The sequence below is a fragment of the Lipotes vexillifer genome, unplaced genomic scaffold (assembly GCF_000442215.2).
Source record: "Lipotes vexillifer unplaced genomic scaffold, Lipotes_vexillifer_v1.1 scaffold1285, whole genome shotgun sequence".
Lineage (NCBI taxonomy): Eukaryota > Metazoa > Chordata > Mammalia > Artiodactyla > Lipotidae > Lipotes > Lipotes vexillifer.
Window position 1 is genome coordinate 1,127,926 of NW_006796211.1, and position 11,420 is coordinate 1,139,345.

At 37.9% G+C, this 11,420-nt stretch overlaps 1 protein-coding gene across 1 annotated transcript in view; it reads left to right on the top strand.

Annotated features, from left to right (window-relative positions):
- RABGAP1 (RAB GTPase activating protein 1) overlaps positions 1-11,420 on the top strand; it is a 160,785-nt gene that overhangs the window by 15,220 nt on the left and 134,145 nt on the right. Inside the window, exon 2 of the mRNA XM_007468374.1 lies at positions 8,792-8,991. Within this exon, the coding sequence (XP_007468436.1) occupies positions 8,842-8,991 (150 nt within the window). The 5' untranslated portion in view covers positions 8,792-8,841. The remainder of the gene's footprint in view (positions 1-8,791; positions 8,992-11,420) is intronic.

Sequence of the window (11,420 nt, forward strand, 5' to 3'; positions counted from 1 at the left end):
CCCTGCCGGGGGCCCAGGTTCAATCCCTGGTCTGGGAACTAAGATCCTTCATGAAGGTTGGTGCAGCAAAAAAAAAAAAAAAAAATTAGGCTTTTAGAACTTTTATTGACCAGTGAATGGATAAACAAAAGGTGGTATATACACACCATGGAATGCTATTTGACCTTAAAAAGAAAGGAAATTCAGACACATGCTCCAACATAGGTGAACTTAAAAGACATTATGCTAAGTGAAATAAGCCAGCCATAAAAGTATAAATACCATACGATTCTACTACTTATGTAAGGTACCTAGAGTAGTCAGATTCATAGAGATAAAGTAGTATGTTGGTTGTCTAGGGGAACAGGAGTTGGAATTTAATAGGTACAGAGTTTCAGTTGGGGAATATGAAAACGTTCTAGAGATGCGTGGTGGTGATGGTTGCACAATGTGAATGTACTTAAAGCCACAGAGCTATACACTTAAAAATGGCTAAAATGGTAAAGTTTATGTTATGTACATTTAACCACAATTTTTAAAGATTAAAACTTTTTAAATCTTTTTAAAAATTAAAAAACTTTTGTCTTCTGAGTTATTATATTCCTATAGTTAAGCTATCTTTTATAGTTCATGTGGAATTGAAGTAAAAGAGTCACTTCATAGTTTAAAGAAGTTAATTGTCACAGGCATTATGGGTTAAAATTTGCCTAAAAGTGACTGTTAGATAAGCTGGTTTTTCTTGCCTTTATGTGCTGTAGGCCCAAGATGATTGTTATATTTTCTTTTTGGTTTTTAAAGCTAAGCTGAAATTATTCAGAAGGATTAAATTAATATGGTTCTCTTAGCTCACTAAAATAATTCAAAGAAACAGCCCCCAAATTCAAAGTCAGACTTAAAGACACATCTGTTGTTTAGCAATTAGCAGTGGTGGAAAGGAATTTATTTTTCTAAAGACGGGATGATTTTCCACTGAGTTTTGTTAGATTTGTCCTACCCTTCCCAGGGGTAAGCTGTGAGAAGTTCATATGAAAACCAATGCAGGGAAACAAATCTCAAAGCCAGAAAGAAAGAAAAAAGCTGAGATTAAGATTGTATGATTTTTAAAAATAACTTCTTTGTTTAATTTTAAAGAGCTACAGACCCACAAGAATTGGCCTGCTACAGCATCTTTCAGACTTGACTCTCTTGCTACTTCCTGACTTGTCTTTTTCTCAACAGAGAGTAATCTTAGCAGATCTGTGTTTTAGAAGGGTATATATAACTGGGAGCAACATAGAGTATGGATTGGAATGGGGAGAGAATGGTGATAGGAACACTAAGGAGGAGAGATGCATTCCTGAAAAGGACATAGGCACCTAGATACCTGGGTTTAGGTCAAGTTCTATAATTGTCTCTGTGAACTTAAGCAAGTTATTGAACCAATCTAAGCCTCAGTTTGTCTGTCATATATGAAGTTTATACCTTTCTGGCAAGGTTAATATAAAGATTAGTAATAATGCATATAAAGCTTCTAAGTACCATGTTGGGCATATATAATTGATACTCAGGAACTGCTAAGTATTGTTCTCTCTTTAGATTTAGCAAGATGATTTAAGTATCCTCCTTAAGATTCCCTAAAGCTGTGCTCATTTTTTCACTGGTTGAGCAAACAAAAATCATGAGGATTGGGAGGGAAGTGATGAGTGTTTTGGTACAAAGGGAATCCAAGGTATGTTTTGTGGCTCAGTGTTGTTTAACTGGTTTTCACAGTTAGAAACTTGATGAAGAGTCAGTCAGGCACACTCAAGGGTAGTTCTTTTTGAGTCTCTTTTTTCCAGTTGTCATTCATATCCACATCCCAGACACGCTTGTAGTGTATCATATTTGTCATTTGTCCATCTCACGTTACAGACTCTATCACTTAAACACTGATGAAAGAGTATTACTCATCCAATCACATTTATTGAGAACTGCCATAGCAAGGATATGAAGATAATACGAATAAAACCTAAGATCCCTGTCCACAAGTAGTTCAAAGGGACTATGTGTGCTCATTGTATTCCCAGTATTTACCAGGGTGGTTTATACTAAGTAATTGTTTCTGGAATGAATGATCAATATAGTATAGGAGAAAAGATGTATAACATTTTACGGTGTAATAAATGCTGTAATTCTGTGATAAAATTAAAAAGCAAGCAAACAAAAAAGCCTTCGGAGCCCTAGAGGGAAATAAGGAATGTTTCAGAAGGGAAAAGGGGAGATTGAATATTTGATTGTATCGCAAGGTTGCTGGTGGGGAAGAAGGACTAATGGGGGAAATGAAGTCACATTCCTACCTTAAGAAATGGCATGAGCAAAGCCTTGAAAGCATAAAAATGCATCATATATTTGGTGAGCTGTCTGGTATGGTTTGATAGAAGGAGATAAAACTAGAATGATAGATTGGCTCCAGATTTTTAAGAACTAATGATATAAAGAGTTTGGATTTTTTTCTGTTTTCAGTCAGGAGCAGTCAAAGGAAGGGGTGGGATATATGATCAAATCTGAATTTTAGAAATTAACTATGAGGCCTTGATAATGACTAGAGAGAGTCTAGGAAGGGAGACTTATGTTGTAGCTAAGTTGAAAGAGAATGAAATACTCAAGTCAGTGACGTGAAAGATGGCAAAGAAGGAATATATTTGGGGTATGTTTTGGAACTAAAATCCATTAGAATCCCAAGGGAGAATGAGAAAAGGAGTCACGGATTTTGGGGGACATTTCTATCTTGGATCAGTGGTTATTAACCACTGTTAGGGGAGATATGAGGAAGAATATGGTTGTATGAAGATGGGGTCTGCTTTGGACATGGGACACATGTAGCATATCCCACCTGTGTATTCACATAACACCATTTGCATACCTCTATTATACCAAGCACTATACTCTATTGTAATTACTTGTTTACTTGTTCATTTTCTTTACTGTAAGCCTGTCAAGGGGAAAGAGTACCTTTCCTCTCCGTAACACTGTACGTAGTGCCTGGCACATATCAAACACTCAGTACTGAATAGAAAAAAAAACACAAACACCTACATGAAATTAGGGAGAAAGACAGGGCTGCAGTATCATCAGCATACACACACACAAAAAAATGTATAACCACATGAGGTACTGAGATAGCTAAGGGATCTTGTTCCATGGAACAAAAAGGAGGCCAGGATGGAACAAGAAGGAGGCCAGGATGAATTTAAAGAGCGGGCAGAGGGGCTTCCCTGGTGGTGCAGTGGTTAAGAATCTGCCTGCCAATGCAGGGGACACAGATTCAAGCCCTATTTTGGGAAGATCCCACATGCCACAGAGCAACTAAGCCCACGTGCCACAACTACTGAGCCTGTGCTCTAGAGCCTGTGAGCCACAACTACTGAGCCCACGTGCCACAACTACTGAGCCCTGTGCCACAACTACTGTAGCCCACCCTCCTAGAGCCCATGCTCCACAACAAGAGAAGCCACCGCAATGAGAAGCCCCTGCACCGCAACTAGAGGAAGCCTGCGCGCAGCAACGAAGACCCAATGCAGCCAAAAATAAACAAATAAAATAATTTTTTTTAAAACTTAAAAAAAAAATAAAGAATGGGCAGAAAAAAAGGAACTTAAAAGACAGCTGGGAAAAGGTAGCAGAGGTAGAAAATGGAAGCAAAAATATAAGAGTTTCACAATATGGAAATGATCAGCATTTTCATTTATTTCAGCTGGTAGAAGTTAGATGAGAACTCAAAAGAATAGTTTGGGTTTTGAAATTTTGTATTGTTGATTTTTAAATGTTTATAGATATATATTTTTTTCCTTTCCGAACAGATGCTCAGAGAACGTTAAAGTACCCAGGGTCACATAGACAAGGTTTGAATTCAGCTTTTAAAAGAGGATGTGCAGTGAAGCTTGGTGAGAGGTAGGGGAGCCAGATTTTGAGAGGGACTGCTCAGTGAGAGTGGGGAGTCCCATTGAAGTGCAGGAGGAGTTAGTGCTTCTCCTTCAGGAAGAGTTTCAGGAAAACCAAGGAAATAAAGATGAACCAGAGTGCTGAACTAGTAGCCGGGAACTAGCACATTTTACTTGTCTCAAGCATGTCAAGTTCAATTACAAGTATCACGCAGACCTCTTTTATCAAGTTTGGTAGGTCACTTATTGGGAGGTGATTTTTCCTCTACTGATTGCACATTAGCAAATCCATGCCACTGCAATTTCACTGTTTATGTTACTGCTGTGAATGATGTTAGAAACAGTACAAATATCTGATGGTATTCTGTCCCAAAAAAGTTCAAGTTTTTAAAAAGTAAACACTGATTATCCAGGAACTGACTGCTTTTGACGAACTGTCAAAAGAGCCTTTACCATGGCTAGTTCTTTTACATTTCACTTTCCTTTAGCTGGGTTTATAGTTTTAAGAGGAGATTGTGAATGAAAATGAATTTTCATTCAACAAGATTGAGGTACATTATTTACTGTGATCTTTGCAGAAGTGCATAGTTGAGCATAGAATTGTCACTTACGTTACAGAGCAGGATATAACATAACTGAACTTTTGGTTTGGATGCATGAGGTTGCATAATTAAGCAAAATTACCTATCATTTTAAGTTAGTTGACCTATTAAAGGAGATAGAATGAAACATCCCTCAACTGGCACTCACCAACCTGGCCCTGTTGGTAACTGGACATGTTATAAGGGTCTAGGCTCATCACTTATATAAGAAGGAGACAAACTGTGAGTGCCTACCAAATACCAGGGTGTTCATATGTATATTACTTTATTTAAAGTGGAATAAAAATCTTTACTCTGTCTACCTTACAGAACTGTTAGGATGATAAAATGAGATAAAGAATGTGTATATTTTAGTAATGTGTAAAGTACTATTCAAAGATACAAAGTATTCCTTTACATTTAGTTAGGTATAAATAAATTAGAATATGGAACTAAGAATGTTACATATTTTTGCACTAATATTGTTTCCTAAATTGAATTTCCAAAATCAGTTTTACTCGTTAATTCCTTTAAAATTGGAAGTTAGTTTCACTCTCCAGTTAATGAAGAGAGTGATGAAATGGAAAAGAACTGGCCATCAAGACTCTTGACAGCCCTTCAATAGCAGTTGGCTCCTGGATATACATATATCTATTCCTTAGTAATTTTTATAATGGCTCCATGAGGTAGATAGTACACCATTTTCATTTATGGAAACTGAGGCTTGGTGTGACCATGCTTACACTATTATTAAATAGTAGAACCAGCATACTAACTTGGATTTTTTTCTCTTAATGGTGTGCTTTACCGTCACAAATATGACTTCTGTTCTTACTGTCAGTCTGTAAAAGCTGCTCTTGCCTTTTCATGGGTGGCTCTTGTTCTTTTCCATCTTTATTTGCCACTTATCCTATTTCTTTAGCAAATATTTGAGCACCTACTATGTGCCATTCTTTCACTTGTTAGGGGTACAGCAGCTAATGAAACAGGCAAAAATCCCTGCCCTTATGCTTACATGCTACTTAAAAACAAATGATTAAAATGTAAAACGTGTCGAATGGTGATAGGTGGTATAGAGAAAAGTAGAAAGAGGGATGGCAGCGCAGGGTATTTGGGGGAGGAAGTTTATACTTTATTGTCCATGAGAATTGGAATTAGAGTAGGGGGCTTCGTGTGGTAATTGGTGTAAGTAGGGATTAAAGACAACAAAATTAGTTCTTATGGTCTCAAGACAGAGGTTGTAAATGCTGTAGAATTTTGCCAGGAGTACACCAAGTTCTGGGGCACCTCTTTATCGTGGAGGCCAGGGAAGGGGTGGTCTTATTCAGAGACCTTGGAGGCCATGGGCTCCCTTTTCACTTCTGCCCACGGAGGCCAGAGAAGCGGAGTGTTATTATATAACCTTTCCTGTACTGCGTAGTGTTTTGATAAATCCCATTCCCACTGAGTGATTCAGTTACTTTCAGGTGCCAAAACAAATAGTAAAGTATCTTATAAAGTGTACTTTCCTGTCACCTCCTCAAAGAAAATAGGTTGAGCTTTGAGCATGCCAAATCTTCTCAGTTTCATAGTATAAATACCAAAGTATACTATTTTTGAGTCTAGAATACTGTAGAAAGTTCTCAGTGTCTCTGAGATCATAGCTTTAGGGAACTTTCCCAGGCCCTCTGCTATCTTACTATCAGTAACATTTTAAAAGATGGAAAAAAGACTAATTAAACATGAAAATCTTACCAAAGTACAAGTTCTAAAAAAGATAGAGACTCCTTTATCTGATACTGACTATTTTGGAACAAAGCCCAGACATTTGTAGCATTGGAAAAGCATCATAATCTAATGGAAAGAGCTTAGCTTCTGGAATCATAGATATGTTGGTTCAATTTTTGGCTTTGCTTCTAACCAGTTAAATTACAACCGTTACCTTGAACAAGTTACACTATCTCTCTAAGCCTCAATTTCCTAACCTGTGAAATAGATATATGAATATTAAGTTTGCTGTTCAGGGACTCAACATCAAATTGTAACACAACATAATAGGTACTGTAAAAAATGTAAATTGCTATGGGAACTGAAACAAGGCAGGCAGTGCATTTGACTCTGGGGAAAGAATGGGCAGGCCACTTGGAAAAAGAGGGTTATTAGATCATGAACGATTATTTCTAGTCGTCTGAGTACAGAAGCAAGGGAACCACTTTAGGAGGAGGATCCTAGGAGGGCAGATACCTCAAGGTATTAACATATATATCCTTGGCAAAGATATTACCTCCTCTAGTATATTTTTTAACTCTTCCAACATGTTTCCATAGTTTTCTTTACCCTAAATCAGTACGTATTAACCTGTTCAATTTGCCTCTGTTCTCTACTAAATTATAAACTCCTTTTGGGCAAGAATCTATTTTTTCTTGTTTAGCATATTCTATTCTTTATAAACTAGACATTTGGTAAGTATTCATTGCGTAGATGAAGCAGAACTACATTTAAAAAAAAGCTTTCAAAAGTACATTTGAAGCATCTCTAAATGCTACGCTACGCATTTAGATTTAGTCCTAAGAAACGTAAAGCCTTTAAGCAAGGAAGTTAGTTTAAATAGAAAGCAGCAGGGAGTCCAGGGTTTGAGCTTTAGTTATGCCTGATTAAGTGACCCTACATCTCTTGGGGTTGCCATTTCCTTATCTGTTTAACAGTATTGATAATTTCTAGGTTTTCTTCCAACTATGGTATTCAGGGACTGTGTAATTCTTTTTCTTTTCTTTTCTTTTTTTTTTTTTTTTGCGGTATGCGGGTCTCTCACTGTTGTGGCCTCTCCCGTTGCGGAGCACAGGCTCCGGACGCGCAGGCTCAGCGGCCATGGCTCACGGCCCAGCCGCTCCGCAGCATGTGGGATCTTTCTGGACCGGGGCATGAACCCTGTCCCCTGCGTCGGCAGGAGGACTCTCAACCACTGCCCCACCAGGGAAGCCCGGGATTGTGTAATTCTTGCTGCCATGTGTTTATGTAGATGTTAGCCTTTGAGGGAAAAAATAGTGCTTGGCATATGGTGTATGCTCAATAAACATATGTTCAATTAAAAATCCAAAGCATAGATCAGGACTTCTTAATTGGAGAGACTAAACAGATTCTCAGAACCTTTACCTCTTTGAGGTACAAGATGAGTATACAGAGAACAACTTTTTTTTTTAGAGCAACTTTTGTTTATTGGTTAAAGCTCTCTGAGTATATTGTTGTATCGTCTGTTCTGTTGTTGTTTTGGCAACCAAATGGGAACTTGCCACACAAAATATGCAGAACCAGGTTTTTCTTGTTTTTTTTTTTTTAGGAAGTAAAAAAATTATTTATTTATTTATTTATTTGGCTGCATTGGGTCTTCCTTGCGGTGGGATCTTTGTTATGGCATGCAGGATCTTCCGTTGCAGCACATGGGCTCAGTAGTTGTGGCACGTGGGCTCTAGAGTGCATGGGCTCAGTAGTTGCAGCACACTGGCTTATTTGCCCTGAGGCGTGTGGGATCTTAGTTCCCTGACCAGGGCTTAAACCCTCGTCCCCTGCGTTGGAAGGTGGATTCTTGACCACTGGACCACCAGGGAAGTCCCCAGAACCATGTTTTTAAATGGTAGATGAGTTTGAGTTTTATTCCATGAGTCAATAAATAATTGAATAGCTTTTCATAATTTACACATTTTTAACTTCCTGCTGGAAAATTTTGGCATGAAACTCTTTTATTGGTAATGTTCATATTGAGCTGAGTTGTAAGAAACTGTGGGATAGGAATATTGAGTTTTTAATAGACTTCTGATTTCTTGCTATGTAAGGTATTTCCCTACTCTAGAATTTATGCTTGCCTTGCCTTGAATTTATTTTTTGGGGGGGTTAATATGAAATTTTCTTTCTTAAAACATGTTGTTAGTATAAGTATCAGCAATGTTAGGAAAACCTTAGTTATTGTCCTAAGCGCTTTCAATTTCATTTGTTTATATAGCTTTACAAATTAAAGAATAGAAAACAAGTTCAGTACTTCATAATTTTTCTCTAAAAAGAATAGAGTTACAACATATGCCAAAGAAATCAGTGTAGGTAGGCAGAGTTATTCTCAAGGCAATGTGTTTTATTTATTTATATATTTGAAATCTGAAGTACCTTGGCCCTCAATTTCATCAAATTCCCTTATATCTGGAATAAAAAGCCTAAACTATAAGTAGTGAAAGTCTTTGGGAAAGATTTTGGAAGTTTTTTTTTCCCCCTAAGTTTTTCCATATGTATTTTGTAAAAATTAGAACATAATTGAATATCTGGCAGACATTCTATATGAGTATCTTTATGGTTTTTGTTTTTCAGGCATTTTTAAAATATTTAATCATTCATGAGTTGAGCTTCATTCTTGAGTCATGGATGACAAGGCTTCTGTTGGAAAAATCAGTGTCTCCTCAGACTCTGTGTCTACTCTTAATAGTGAAGATTTTGTCTTGGTTTCCAGGCAAGGAGATGAGACACCATCTACAAATAATGGAAGTGATGACGAGAAAACAGGACTCAAGGTAAAACTACATAACCTACGTTTCTTTTGCTTAGCCTTGCTAAAGCAAAACTTGGCCTTAATAGGAAGGTATATGGAGTGAAAGTGAGGACATGGAAATAATATCCTTTCTTTTTTTAATGCTAAAGCGTTTTATTTATAATTAGTGATAGTGACAAATTTATATCTGATTAAGGATTTTAAATTTGATTAGCTTCTAAATCTTCTGATACCCCTAACTGTAAAAACTAGTGATCATAGTATAAACACTTGGTATTTTAGTATTGTTTCATGTTCCCATTGAGTTAGAGGTGATTGTTTCTTTTGGTCCTGGTGTATGTAGTGTAAAGGCAGTGGCAGGTCTGCAGTGCTATTTATAAAAATAAGTTTTAGAATTACTAAAACAGAACTTAAAATTCCTGGCTTTTGGCCATTTCTGTTTATATTTTCTCTGCCAAATAAATCACTATTAACTTCTTTTCCCATACTCTGTTACTGTTTTGCTCTTTATGGATATAAGTAAGAACAGATTACCTGTTAATGTCACTTAAAATGTAAGTAGCTTTAAAAATATTTTGATTCTTGTTTATGTCTATTTATTCAACAAGTGTTTATTGAGTATTGACTTTGTGCCAAGTACTGTTATAAATACTCGGGATACAGTAGCAAATAAGGCAAGCAAAGCCCCCTGCCCTCCTAGAGCTTTTAATCAAATGGGGAAACAGACTCTAAGCAAATAGGAAAATGAATATGTTAAGTAAATTTAGGTGCTTTGAAGAAAATCAAAGCAGAATACATGGATAAAGAGTGAATGGGAGGTACTGTTTTAGAGAATGTCTTGAAATGACATTTGAGCAGAGATCTGAATGAAATGAGGAAGAACTTGTTCATGGAGAAATGTGAAAAAGCACTTTCCACGGGGAACAGAAAATTAAAAGACCCTGAGGAAGACCACCCTTTTTAGGACAGAGATTAGAGCAGAGTAAATAAAGTAAATAAAATGTGCTAAAGTATGAGATCCAGTGATGTGTAGGAACTGGATCATGCAGCACTTTATAAAGCTTAGTAGGAATTTGGACTTTATTATAAATGTGAAGGGGATTTTTGGAGAGCTTTGAATGTGTTCACTGGCTGAGAGAGACAGCATGGATGGTGTGAGCTTTGTGGACCCATTCCCCAGAAAAATTGGTGACAATTACTATGTTTTTTTAATTAAAGTCTATGGAAATGTTTTAAAGGACATAGAGCAATTGAAGAAACATTCAGAGAAATTTACTAAAATTTGGTTAAGAATCTGTGGTATTTGAACCAAGACTTGTTTTTTCCTTCCCATCTCGCAGCTGAGCAAGATGGTAACTCCACTCCAGATTGGTAAAGTCAAGAAAATAGGGTTTCCTCTCCTCACAGCTCCCACTTGGAGGGCTGTCTTCCAGTGAAGAGCAGGATGAGAGCATTCCTCATCCTGCCTCCGTCACCTTTTGCTGGCCAAGTGTGAATGAGTGGTAGGGGCTGCCTTTTTTTTGCCCAGACCTTACTTCTGGGATGAAGACTCTATGTAGGGCACAGTGTTGCTGAGAATACTGAGAGCCCAATTGCCCTTACCCTTACCCTGGCTCTGGCATGTAAGGTAGTGGTTCCACACTAATAGAGGGAAGTCAAAAATACCAGAGATTACTACGCAACCTCCCACACCTACCAAATACTCATTTTCTGAAGATGTGTCGCTCAGAGAGAAGTACGTCATTGTCTACACTCCCAGCTTCATAGCTGTAGCTCAGAGATTTTGCCTGCAGTGAGAAATGGGACATAAAACAGCTCCTTATCTCTTCCCATAGGAACCGACTTTATTTACAACAGAGGGCTTCCCTGGTGGTTCAGTGGTTAAGAACCCGCCTGCCAATGCAGGGGACATGGGTTCTAGCCCTGGTCCGGGAAGATCCCACATGCTGCAGAACAACTAAGCCTGTGCGCCACAACTACTGAGCCTGTGCTCTAGAGTCCACGAGCCACAACTACTGAGCCCACATCCCACAACTACTGAAGCCCACACGCCTGGAGCCTGTGCTCCACGACAAGAGAAGCCACCGCAATGAGAAGCCCACGCACTGCAACGAAGAGTGGCCCCCGCTCGCTGCAACTAGAGAAAGCCCGCACATAGCAACAACAACAAAAAAACCCCAATGCAACCAAAATAAATAAATAAATTAATTAATTTAAAAAAATCATATTTACAACAGAGTGTAGAGAAGTTCAAGCCTAAGGGTACCCTCAAAAACAGTGGAGGTTGTGGTGAAAGGTAATTGGGAAGAGATTGTTAGATTGGTTGGATATACGGTTTAACTGTAGGCTTGCAGGGAGAAGACTGCCTGTGGTAGGGACAGAGCTCAAACATTGATCTCTGGAGCTCTCCTGTCAAAGTATCCTAATTTTTTTTTTTTTTTTTTTTTGGGT